The 13,537-nt window shown below is 38.0% G+C and overlaps 1 protein-coding gene across 1 annotated transcript in view; it reads right to left on the bottom strand.

Annotated features, from left to right (window-relative positions):
- Positions 1 to 398: 398 nt before the first annotated feature.
- The window catches only part of LAMA3 (laminin subunit alpha 3), a 111,066-nt gene continuing 97,927 nt past the window's right edge, over positions 399 to 13,537 (bottom strand). Inside the window, 17 exon segments of the mRNA XM_084282759.1 lie at positions 399 to 1,013; positions 1,197 to 1,316; positions 1,679 to 1,772; positions 3,315 to 3,442; positions 3,563 to 3,722; positions 4,526 to 4,666; positions 5,313 to 5,502; positions 5,905 to 6,068; positions 6,346 to 6,490; positions 8,011 to 8,142; positions 8,691 to 8,821; positions 9,316 to 9,456; positions 10,093 to 10,213; positions 10,577 to 10,701; positions 11,339 to 11,458; positions 12,202 to 12,352; positions 13,150 to 13,283. Coding sequence (XP_084138885.1) covers positions 868 to 1,013; positions 1,197 to 1,316; positions 1,679 to 1,772; positions 3,315 to 3,442; positions 3,563 to 3,722; positions 4,526 to 4,666; positions 5,313 to 5,502; positions 5,905 to 6,068; positions 6,346 to 6,490; positions 8,011 to 8,142; positions 8,691 to 8,821; positions 9,316 to 9,456; positions 10,093 to 10,213; positions 10,577 to 10,701; positions 11,339 to 11,458; positions 12,202 to 12,352; positions 13,150 to 13,283 — 2,343 coding nt within the window. The 3' untranslated portion in view covers positions 399 to 867.

Genomic DNA, 13,537 nt, shown 5'->3' with positions numbered 1-13,537 from the left:
TAACTTGTCTTCATTTAATCAGGAAAAAAAAAAAAAAAAAAAAGGTCTATGGAGGAAACTATGGGGGAAACTCTCTGGCTCTGAAGCTTACAACAAAAAATACCCTGAGGTTTTTACACAACCAAATTCTAATAAGCAGAGATAATGGACTCCTGCTTATTCAGGCAAACCAGCTCCGTAAAGCTACAGAAATATTTGTGTTAAGCAAGCAGGATTGAGTTGTCTGTAAAAAGGACATCAAAGAAATACCAGATTGAAATAACCAAACAGGAAAATGGATGGTTTTAAAAACATACTGTATTTATTTGGCCCCAGAATTCCTCGCATTGTAACAAACTCCCAGAGTTTCACTCCTTAAAGTGCTTCAAACTCCATTTATATTATTATTACTTTTAACATTAATGTACATTTCTGTATAAACATTCTGTTCATCAGTCCAAAGATATTTATAGTTTTTATAGAATTCTTTATATTAGTGGATCAAATTTGCTCTCAAGATGACCAGCATTAAGGCAAATTTCTGAACTTAAGTCACCGGAGTTACTTAGTTCCATGCTGTTGTGGGTGAGAGCAGAATTTGGCCCAGTAGGGTATATACAATTATATTTTCTGCATATATTTCAGAAGACACAATGGATTACCTTGGAAATCAATAACATTTAATAGGGAGTTTATCAAAGTCCATACTTTAAATTTGCTTTGGCGCAGTCCGCATCCAGAGGATGCATTTGCTCACCAGCTCTTGTGAATAACCAGCCTGATGACAGTGAGCCAGCGATCAGCAGAAGTGGGACTCACGCTGCATGAATTCACGGAGTTCTTCAGCAGGCCCAACCTGATGAGTGTACAAATACTGCAACAGCACGGTTACGTAGCTGGGCAGCCATGCAAACTCACTGCACCATGAACCTCTGAAATTCTCCTGGTGGAGACAGGTTTGTCGTTGATGTTAATATTCCGAAGACAGCCAAAAAATGAGTCTTTAACTGGAAGCCACGGTGTGTCCAAATTTGCTGCAACAAGGTAGAAAGATCAAGTTTAATAAAATGAAAATTATTTAAAAGATGAACTACATCAAGGCTTTTGAAAGAGGGAAGAATGATATAGTTCTGCAAGCATGAACAAAACATTTGCTTTTGAAAGGAAAAAAAACAGTAGCTACACACAAAAAAAAAATAAAGCAACAATAATATTACCTGGAATTTTGCCAAAGTAGAGTGGCTGATGCAGGCGTCTAGGAGAAACGGATGGGTGTCCAGTGGTATAGTTACTCTGTGTGCCTACATCTAGCTGCACAGCATTCCCCTTCTGAGAGACTGCAAAGAAGCAGGTATATGAGTACTCTTTCTTAACTCTACTGAAGAACCAGCCAGATACAGCACTATTTTTAGACAGCATCTGTTTTGAAATTCAACTTTATCTTTTTTTTTTTTTTTTTTTAATATTTTTATATTGATTTTATCTTAATTCAAAGTCAGGTTGACACATGTAGGTACTCTGGTGCTAAATGCAGCCCAAAAAAAGCCATGTAATGCCTTGAATTAACACAAAACACATTGTTCTTAGGAGTATTCTCAGAATAAAAAGAAGTGAAATGATTAGTAAAAATCTGGGTCTGCAATGCTTCGTGCTCACCCTTCTTTCCAAGTTTCTCAAGAACTGGTGTGATACAACATACCTGCAATTGTATGCCACTGTCCATTATACAGAGATTGCCTGGATGTGACTGTTGTCTGGAATTCTCCAGCACCACTATTTCCAGCAGCAATGATCTGTAAAACAGTTATCTGTTAAGTTACCATGGCAAAGAAATGAGGAACAGAAAAATACAGTACTTCTAGTAATTTACTGAACTTGTGGAGGGCTGGGTTTCACCTATTTTTAAGGGTCACAGTCATTGTATACCTATTCCAGAAATGATCATCTCTGGGAAGAAAGTAAATTTCCCTAATCAAATCCCAGGAGATGTATTACAGACTTTACAAGAATACAAGCAAGACCTTTGTCTCTTATTCCCTCTCAATCTTACAAAATTATGATAATTCTTTTGACATAGTCTCTCTGAGACAAAGTCTTTCCTACTAGGCCTCCCTTTCCTTTTTGCAAAGCAGTCACCTACACGCTAGGCATCTCCAGGGAGAATCACGGCAATATGTTTCTCCAACCCTTCACGTAGCTTTGGTCTCCTTGTATTTCACTTGAGAAGCGTGTAGCTTGACTATTTACCGTGATATTTCAAACAAGAATCTGCTTGTGTTTTCTTACGTCTTGCTCCTCGGTCCTTGTAAACAGACTATTTTTCTGTGGTGGTTACAACAAACTTGGTAACGCTCTGGTAACTGTTGTAGCGAGTTCCCTTCCTATCAAGCTCTGATAGTGTCAGGATTGATGGTGTCCCTTTGACCTTTTATCATCCTGCCCACACTGACAGCCAGCATGAATCGAAGTTACTGCTGAAAAGAGTGGTCGATCTTGTCCCTAAAGACTCCCCAGCTATTGATGGCCCTGCTTCAACGTGCTAGCTGTGTCTTGAACCAGATCAGTGACCTGGGTGAAGCTAATCAATGACAAGAAGATAAATAATAAAAACAAATTCCTTAATCTGGTCAGCTGTTGACCTGCACTAGGGATGGCCGTGAATGGATAGCCATGCCTAGGGAGAAAAGAGCAAAGCTGACCCTTTCTGAAGTTAGGTAGACTTATGCTCCTTTAAACCATGCCAGACAACAGGTTCTGTTGAGCTGAGATGTATTTTTATTTGGTGTCTATCTGGAAGCAAGCACAATGGTTTTGGGGTCCAACATACATTCTAAAGCTGTTACATTATGAAAATACAAGTGATAAAAATCACCACCGTGACGCACCTGTCAACTAGAGTAAAAGGTGCTAACACAAAAAAAGACTGCTCAAGTTCTATAATGAACGTTGTTACAGAGCTGCATCAGTGCAGCCAAATGATGACTAAAATAGAAGTGGAAATAAGCCATGGAGTCCTATAGCCTCTGGCCAAAAGCCCAGCCAGTTTCTGTAAGGGCTATGAAGCCTGAGAAACTGGAGACTGTGCCCTTCTGCTGACGGCTGTGCAAAGAACACGTGCATGCTAGTGTTCACACAAGGGAAGCTCCTACTGTAGGCACAGAGACGCGTTAAATGCTCCATTTTCCATGCAATGGTTTTAAACCATTCTGAAGAAGTTGTTCAGTCTTAAACCTTCAGACAAATGTTGTAACACCTAAGTCCAGGGTTCAAGCTCAGAACTCCTCCCTGCTGAATAATGGTAACATACAGGCTGTGATTCCATTTCAGGTACTTACTTTTCCTTCTTCCATGTAAACAGTCAAGTAGTTGTCCGGCTTGTTTCCAGAATGGAGCAATACACCTGTTGAACTCCTTGGCCGAATGGTAAATACAATCCTAAAATCCAAGCCCATTCGCAAATTGTCTGTAGAGAATTAAAGAGTGTGTAGATGAATGATCGTTGGAAAACATCACAAAAGTAAGTACAAAAAATCCTTCTGTGTACATGTATATACATTTAAACCATAATCTCTACACAGCTTACCAATGGCAATATATCCTCCTTCCTTAAAGAAATAGATCCCCATCTCCATGGGAATATCCAGACATGGAAGCACACCATTTTTTTGCTGAGGTGCATTCATGATTTTTCCATTCATCTTAAAATTCCTCAGGCAACCCTTGAAACTCTTCACTGGTATACTCTGAAAGCATATTTCAAAACATGAATACCAAAGCACAATGACCATCTTTTTAGTAAGACTACCTGCTAGTTCTTTGTATTGTTGGACTGTAGACAGACAATATTTATTTAAGGGCACCTAAACTCCATCTCTTATGCAGTGAAAAGATATTCTGAAATTAAAAGAGCTGAAAACATTAAATTGCTGATTTCGAGTTAACAGAACTCCTGCTTGCAAAACAGATGCTCCCAATGATGTGTCAGAAGGACAACACAATGGGAGTTGTAAGACCTCAAATACACCCTTTCTTTCCTAAGAGGCTGTTTATTTTAACTTGCCTTTACAAAATGCCCTGCATTGTTAATTTTCTCATTCTTGAAGTAATAGGAACAACTTCTATTTCAGATTAAAATCAAGTTCTGCATCCATAATTCCTTAACTAAGAGGAGCCTTTGCTCTCTACAGATTATCACTTAGCCCACTGAGATAAACAGTCTGTGGGAAAACACTATCCCTGGAATTACAAATGTGACTTCAGGATTTTCTATTTCTTAAAGAACAGAAATGAAAGTGGCACATGACTGTCAGCTGTGCCTCAGTAGCACATGTGGGAAATATGGGTCCAGTTGAGAGCTGTGTGAACAGCTGAGGAAAAAGATTTGTAACGATCAACTGCAAGCATCGATTACAGACAGTGCTCACAGTCAGTGCTTGGAAATATCTGCCAGACCTTTTCAACACAGAAACCCTTCATATTAACACTTCCACGTGTAATTAGTGCAGCCTGGGGAGTATGTGGAAGTGGCTGCATCACAGTTATTTACCTGTCTTTTCAGTGATGGCAGGCCTCCCAGATAGATGGGTGGCTTAACGCTGACAGGGGAATTTCTTGCTAGTCTTCCATGCTGGGCCGCTAGACCATCCACAACAAGGAGTACGTTCTTCCCATCTCTGCTGATGACCACCTTTGCAGGGTGCAAACACAACAGAATGTGAAAACTCAAGGCCAATGAAAGCCACTGCAGCTAGAGCACCAAACAGCAAAAAAAATAGGTGTTTAAAAAAAATTAATCATATACAGCATAGTCTTAAAGTGAGAGTGTATTCTTCAGGCTGGTCTGAAACTAGCTGAAGTAGAAAGGGAAGAGGATAAATAAAATACTTGCATCAAATATCAAGATGGTTTTTAAAATGAGTAGCATCTTGCACACCAGCCACTCTGACTGTTGGAGACCCAGATTCTGGCCACCCTTGCTACAGCCTGTGATTGGAGTAATTCCATGCTTTCTGTGTGCACGTGACAAAAGTCAGAATTACTGCCTTTATTCTGTATCTTAGTGATCCCTTAGTGATATTTTTTTCTTTAACTTAAGCACCATGTTGAAATATTTAAACTGAAAATAACTGGGACTATTGGTTTCTGTAAGCTCTCATAACAGACACCTGTCAACCACATGAGCTTTCAAGCATATGAATTAACTTCAGATGGCCAAAAGGAACAATTTCATTTTCTTCTTCCCTGCCTCTGCCTAATTACTTAGAAGTTCAATAGACCGTGCATGCTGAATGTCTGCTGTGGTTTCACCACGGTTCCTGTGCCACAATACTTACAGTGTGCCATTGCCCATCATTGTATTTAGTACTGGTTTTAAGTTTGAATCGTTTTCCTCCAGAACTAAGTGAAAAGACAAAATGTCCTTTTGAAATGTGGAGAGAGATATAAGAATTCTCAGATGTTTCCTCCATGAAAATTATTAATCCTCTTGATGATCGAGTCCGTATATCTACAGAAAAATGGAACCTGTAGGGGAAAGTAAGCATATTCATGCATAGGTCTCTTTTGTGAGATGTTGTATTCTTTCTGTTCTCCAGAAAACTGGCAGTGAAACTCAATTTGTGAAATGCAGAATAGGGTTTGGGTGGAACCACAGTGTTCTGCATTTTCTGCATTTCTGAACATAAATGAAGGTTTACATATTCAGGCTTAGCAGTTGGCATCAATATACTCTGTAGTTGTCTACCACATCTGTCAACCTACACAGTTTGGGAAGATATTAACAAAGGGAAAAAAATCTTGAACCTTTAGAACCATTCTTCTGTTGTATCCAAAAGCATAAGCAGGAAAAAAAAAAATCCTAGCTTTTAGCACCCAAAGATTCAATCAGCTTTGAAGATTCAAATATTAGCATTACATTTGTATTACCTGTCTGTAGGCGAAGGTGGAGAAAACGTGTAGGATATAAAACTGTTGGGGGTGTTTCCAAGGAGATACGCTTCACTGTTGGCATTTAACCAAGTTGATAAAGTGTGGTTTTGCTGGTCATGCTGCTCGTTATAATCTGTCAAATGATCAACGTATTTTTCATTCTGTAAGACAGAATTGGAACTTTTATAGAAGGTAAAAGGATAATTCAGTCTACGTGTTTAAGACTTCCCACCTGAAGCAGTCAACACCCTTCTCTAAATGACAGAAGTTGGTGTCATTCTGGAGCAGGTATGCATTTCGCATGGAACTTCAACACAGAAAGAACATGCTTCAGACGTGAGATGAAAGTAAAACAGTTACACCTGGTTCCACAAACCATGGCCATGCGGGCAAATATGCATCAATATGGAGTGAAGATGACAGTAAAAATAGGCATACCTTGAGCATCTTAAACCTGAGTGGATTTTTGAATTCTTTCAGCAGCATTGGTTCAAGGTTCTCATGTTGGTGGCAAGCTCCAAGGGATACACCACTCTTTTCAGTATGGTGAGTGAGATTTTGAACCTCGGGGTACTGACCTGTCCTAGAGTGAAGAAAACAGTAAGTGCTGTGGCACAGCATGCCTTTTCTCTAGCACAATCACCAACGCACTGTAAAACTGTTCTGTACAAAATGGATTTCCCAGTGACCTGATGTTAAAATACCAATTTTCAGTTTTTCATGGAAAATGTACATTCAACACTGCAAATTCACGTTTGTCCTGATTCTGGCCTTTTTCTTTTAGCTTTGGGAAAAAAAAAAGAAAAAAAGAAAAAAAAAAAGTTTTATTCTCATCTTTTCTAAACAAAGTCTTTTGTGCTCTACTTTTATTAAAAAATATTACCATTGAAAAAAGTGGTAAAAGTGGCAGTAGCCTTGATTGAATAACAATTCTGGATCAGGCTACAAAACTTTTCTGGTTAATGTATGCATAGCCAGTGGCAGATCAAGAGAAAATGGAAACATCAGGTCCTGTTAGTTCAATCATTCACCTCCCCTGTAAGACATTCTAATCAGATCTATCAAGCAGTAAACCCCATGGCAACTTAATATGCAGTTCTGGGATTACAGTCAAATTATCAGAAAGACCGTCAACACCAATTTCCTTTGCATATAAAGAATATTATTAAGTAATACTATCATCCTGTAGGTCATACAGAGCACCTTTAATGAGTAAATTACAAAACACTTTACAACTAAGAAAAAGCGATGGAGCTCCTTGCCTATGGTTTTCTATGAGAAGAGTGCTAGGGTTGGGAGCAGAAATTGAACTTCCTCAATTTTAGTCTAGTTCTCCATTCACTTAACTAACTACAATATCAACTCTCCATCTATGTTGTATTAAAAGCAATTCTCCAGATCTGGCTTCTGATGGGGAGGTTAATACTTCATTGTCTTACACTATTTTTAAAAGAATATATAATCACAATACGCCTTTTTAAAGCTCTATACTTGTATAAACACTAATCAAAACTTAGCTAAAACAAAGCCACAGTGGTAGATCACTTGTGACTGAAGGTGTGCTTTTCTTAAAGAACATTTTTACATCACATTTCTCTCCTAAATTTTGTCTGTAAGGTACCTCTAATACTGAAAAACACAAATGAAAAAGAGAAACATAAATCAGGCACCTGATTTTTATACACATGCTCTCATATTTGTTTGTGTAACTGTTTTGGTTCTGCCAGCAAGCTTTGCTCACTTCATTACCAGGCTCCCTGTTTAAGCTATAAGGATAAAATCTAGCAGATATTTTTGGATGCCTTGTTGGGACACTTCCAATTCACTATGTTGCGTTTATTCTTTGATTAAAACACTACTAAATGGGTATGATTCAGACTAAAATTCCATTACATCTGAACAACAGATTTAATTGCGACTTGATACCATATGTAATCTGTCTGGATAGAAGAATATTTTGGAGCAGGAAAGTTATGCATTCATGAAGGTTTTAGACATGTAGGAAAAAAAAAAAAAGCAATTTAGGAAAAATCAGTTTTAATGTGATTAAAGAAGGATGACAGGCTGAAATGCATGACACTAAAATCCTTCTAGGCCAAATACCTTTCTATAAAGACGTTTGAGATGCAGCCTTCAAAATCACCTCCACCAAATATTATAGGCTGCATTGATATCTGTGATCTTGAAGAGTCAACCAATATCGATGTGGGCTTATCATCAACCAGTAGACTTACTCTGAAACAAGGTGAAGGAAAATGAGCATGAAATCTAAAGAAATACAGTTATGAATTTGAATGAAATATATTATTAAAAAAGAAACATTTGACAGCTGTGTTTTTTCATTAGCTTGTAATTACATTACAGCTTTGTTAGCTCACTCTTAGCATTTTTTTAGGTATGTGCTTATACTGAATTCCACTTCTGTGAAATTAACTCTGCTTTTCTTCTTCTCTGAATCCTTAATCACTTATGTTAGATAGATTTATAACTTACAGTGACATACATAAAGGCTATGGGAAGGGGAAGAACTCCATATCTCCTCCAGCTTGACAAATAGACAAAACTCAAACAGTGTGTGAGACATGCATAGTGATGTACAGCTGAAACATTACAGGTACTGACACACATCTTCCATAAACCAAAAATCTCCTTTTGCTTTATTATTTCAGTATTCTCTGCTAGCACAGGGCATTTTTATCTGTGTACCCAAAGAACAAGTCACACAAATTTTTAAGCTTTTACCAAGCACAACATAAAAGAATTGGATGAAAGACTCAACTCACCTGTTGGCTCTTCTTCTTACTGTCACATAATGCATTAACCCATCTTCATATGTCTTGTTTAGAGAGAGTTCCTTCTCTCCCATCTTTGCAAATACAAAGCCAGGACTCAGAAAGATGGTAAGAATATCAGGCTAAAAAAGAATTGCACAGTAAGAGGTTTAATGCAGGTGCTTTTAGTTCTCCCTGTGTTATTGCCATTAATACAGTTATTCCCTGTGGTCTCTTGTGGAAGAGAAATTTTCTTAGACTATAATTGCATTTATCTGTCATCTAGAGGGCCCATTTTTCCTCAGAAATTTTCCCCAGACCACTATATTAGGCAACAGTTATCTTACTGGGATGGTGGTTGTGTGGTGCATAAGCTACTCTGCAGAATGCTCAAGGTTAAAGATCAGTTTCTCATGAAACTAATTGTTGGTTGAGTGAAGAAATGCCAGGATGAGTTTCTCTGGCCTATGACATGCAAGATGGCATGCTCTAAAGATGATTATAGTAGCTATTTCTTGCCTTAAAATACAGGCATCTATGTGAGACTTGCTTGTGATGCCAAACTGACAGTCACAGACAAACATTCTAACCAAGAAATAAAAACAATTATATATTGTAAGTTGAACGTGTTTCATACCCTTAGATTGTAATATAAGAGTGTTCCAGTCGATGCCATCGTGCGAAAGCCAAAGCCAACTTGGAAATCTTGGGGAAATGGGAAACCCTCCGCACTCAGGCTCAGTGTGCCCTTCTTGGAGAAAGATGCAGATCTGATGAGCTGAAAGAGATAATTTCAGTGATTTTCCTTCTAATTTGAAGAAATGACAGTATGGACCAATAACTGCCCTACTCAATGTAATTGTGACCAACTGCAGTCCAAACTAAACACAGGGAAAACTGCACGTACAAAATTTCAGTACAGAACAGACTGAATTGGTTTCACTAGCATTAACTCTGATGTGAGAAGCTCTACAGGGAGATGAGGCCTGCTGAGCATAACGCATTGGTCATCTCTACTATTTGCAGGATGGTTTTGAAAGTTTTCACTTTGCGAAACAGTTGAGAGGTGATTTAATTATGAAGCATAAGCACCTTGACAAGAAGAAAGATCCTGAGCAGTATTAAATATTCTGGTCTAATCAACAACAGCAACTGGAAGTCAACAAATCTACATGGTAAATATGAATTCTTAATTATACCCTGTATTAATTAAGAGGGTGGACCATTCGCTGGAGCAAATTAATCACAGTAGGGGTGGAGTCTCCTTTCTTTCATCTTCATACTAAATTCAGCTTCTTGCATTACCATCACATGTAACCAAACCTAATTTTTGACCTAAGAAAAATATCACATCCAACAACAAAACAGAATCTATGAACTCTAGAAAATGTTTCAAAATACCACTCTTAGTTACCTTCCAGTCATCTGAACATTTCTTGCTGACACCAACGGTCTCATCAAAAACAACAGATGCAGTCTTAGGGTTTTTCACATTCTTCATGCAGCCCCGGAATGGAGGTGTGGTTATGTTAAATCTGGTTTCAGGGAATGGAAGTAAAAAGAGTTTGGTAGTCTGATATTTCAAAGGATACACCAGTATAATAGCCTGTAAATGTTGACAATATAATAAATAGAAAAAAACAAAACAAAACAAAAAAAAAGAGCAACCTTTACTGCACAAACATACTTCATGCTGATCAAACCTGTTCTTACAGGCACACTCAAATGAAGAACCCACAGCTAGCCAAAAATCACAGATTACAATCATATCTTATACACTATTTGCATATCGCATAAGACACACAATACAGAGTGCGAAAGAAATTGCCTAAGGAAAGAATTTAGATGGAGTTACCATACAAAGCCTATTATACTACAGTCTTTTTATAGCTACTCACTGTTTCCGCAGAGAAGACGGAATTCCGCCTAGATAGTACGTAGTGAAATTGAAGACTTTTATGTCGGCTATAATATCATAGCTGACACGCACAATACTCCTGCTTCGGGCAAGAACCATGTGAATCTGAAATACGTGAATAATGAGAATTACTTTGCTTAATAGAAACAAAAATTATTAAGCACATTACACTCAGAGCAAGATTTAGCAGATGACACTGAGAGATCAGGACACTGAATTGTTTTTCTTCCTCCTGTGTACTAGTGCTTTAAATTCATAGTAACAGCAGTAGTTCAAAGGTACTTGAAAAATGTAGGTGTTTAACCAAAGCCAATGCCTAAGGAAAATGCTTTTCTATTCAAACACAAGGTGAGGTTTTACTTTTCTTATGAAGACTGTCCTAAAAGTACACTTCACCTAACATTCAAACATTGCTTTGCATTTGCTGTTTAAGATTGAGGAACTGCTGCCTCCTACAAAGACTAGGTCAGTCAGCTGACTGGAGGTAACTTGACCCAGTACAGCATAAGGACTTTTTCCAGCAGCACTGCTACCTACACTATTTAAATGGAAATGCCGGCAGGGGAAAAAGGAGAATGAATCAGAATCAAAGGCTTTAATGACATCTGGATGACTGCTAAGTAGAAGTCAAGTTTAAGTTTAAGTCAAGTGCTAAGTTTAGTTAGAAGACAGCAGGACACTTAGTTTCAGCTAATGTATATTTCTACAAATACTGATCACTTAATTGTTTAAAATTACTTACTTTTTTATATGTTCCATCATTTAAAGTTGCATTGCTTTCTATTTGTTTTGGAGGCTCAGAGCCAATTTTGTATCTAAAAACTGGATGGCCATCCTTAATGAGCACACTGATGAACTGATCCTGTGGTAAGAATAAAAACACACAAATTGCCCAACATTTTGTATATATTTCAGTGTCATGTGGATTATTTTTAATGAACCTATCTAGTTGTTCCAGTATTATGCCGAGGAAAAAGATGAAACAAAGCAGACTAAAACTTGTAAGAGTAACTGTAATTAAAAGCTCTTATAAACAGATCTAGTATCAGCTTAAGATATATTCCTCAACTCTCTGAAGGATTTATTCTCATTTCAAGATGTTTACTGATTTTTTACAGCACTGAGAAATTACAAGACAATGTCACAATGATCGCAAATATTCTTATAATATTAATAGATAAGCAGTATCACTACTGTTTTGAGCAGCTTTTACAGGTCTAAGTCACCATGGAGTAAGTCACCACATCACCTTCTAAATTCTGCCTTACTCTAGATTTGAGAAAAATGCACTTCCACTTTTGGAGGATTTCAGTACTTCAAAACTGGTTTGATTCAAATTACACTCCCCCTGCACCCCGCCACCCCAAACCCTCTGCAGTGACTAATGGAGGAACTACTTAGAAAGAATTTCAGTCAGCCTTGACAGAGTGAGTATTCAGCAGCCATTAAACACACAGGTGAATCTAATAATCTGCTGTATGGACAAAAACAACAGTTTTAAGAAATTTCACTGCAGTTATTACTAAATCTAATATGTTTCCGAGTGACTGAAGTTCTTAAAAAAATCTGGGACCCTTAAACAGGCGGAAGCATTCCAAGAATTACCTCATTTGCTGCAAAAAATATTATGCCTTCATCTGCAGTAGTCTGAATCGTCTGCTCATAACGTATTGGCGCATATGCATTTGTTTCTTTATATGTGACACTGGCATAACCAGTGCCTTCGAAGTAGCTTTGGTCAGACTCTTCTTTGTATCTGTAATAATTAAATGTCACAGGTGTGAATTATGAGAATAAAAACTACTACCACATGGACTTACTATCATTCACGTTTTAAGAAAGCTTAACTTAAGGTGTTTAGTATAGGGCCACTGGCAGTGTCAAATTCTGATCTAACTCAAGGGAAAAATAAACCTTTCACTGGCTTCTGTTGGTTTTGTATATGGTCTCCAGAGAGGAAAAGTCTGATTTTAAGTAATTAGTGGTTGATTTTTGAACATCCTCCTGGCCCTTCTCTGGACTCGTTCTAATAGGTTGATGTCTTTCTTGAACTGGGGGCCCCAGAGCTGAGTGCAGTGCTCCAGGTGTGGTCTCACAAGAGCAGAGCAGAGGGGGAGAATCAGCTTCCTCAACCTGCTGGCCACTTTTCTTTTGGTGCAGCCCAGGATACAGTTGGCTTTCTGGGCTAAAGCGCACATTGCTGGCTCGTGGTAAGCTTCTTGTCAACCAGTACCCCCAGGTCTTTCTCCCTAGAGCTGCTCTCAATCCATTCTCCACCCAGCCTGTATTTGTGCTTGGAATTGACCCAACCCAGGTGCAAGACCCTGCAAGACCTTGTAACATTTAAATTGTTGGCCAGTGGACTGAGATTGATACAGATGTCAGTTATGCCAACACTGACAATTTTCTCTAGAATGTGTATTAATGACCAAGATTTAGAAAAACAAAGTAAATCACTGGTTTAGCGACAGTGCTTATTCTTGTTGTGAAGAGACAAAAAAAAAATATAACGATAAAATCACAGAATTGCAAATCACTGAGTCTATATCATACCTTCTGCAGGGTTGCACTTCAGTGGTATTGAGATTAAATGTCCTCTTGAAGTTGTAAAGGCTGATAATGTTTTCATTTAGGTTATCTAATTCAATGCAGCCTTCATAATGAGGATAGTCCAGACTACGTGGAGGCTGCAAAATAGCGTCATTAAAAAATATCCTGTCAACACCAGCTGACAAAATTTTACATGGACATGTAACTGCTAGGATCTATTCCAAATATTAGTAAAACACAGAACATGATATTCTAATATCAAAGAATTATTACATCTTTGGATATAATGTCTAAGCCACCTAATAACTCCCCAGGAGTAATGCACAATTTAAAGCAGAATCATATACGTGGATTGGGAATAGTACTTAGCAGGGCTGGACAGATTTCATGA

The sequence above is a fragment of the Netta rufina genome (genome assembly GCF_964035555.1).
Source record: "Netta rufina genome assembly, chromosome: 2".
Lineage (NCBI taxonomy): Eukaryota > Metazoa > Chordata > Aves > Anseriformes > Anatidae > Netta > Netta rufina.
The sequence above is the reverse complement of the archived record's forward strand: the minus strand, read 5'-3'. Positions and strand labels throughout refer to the sequence as shown.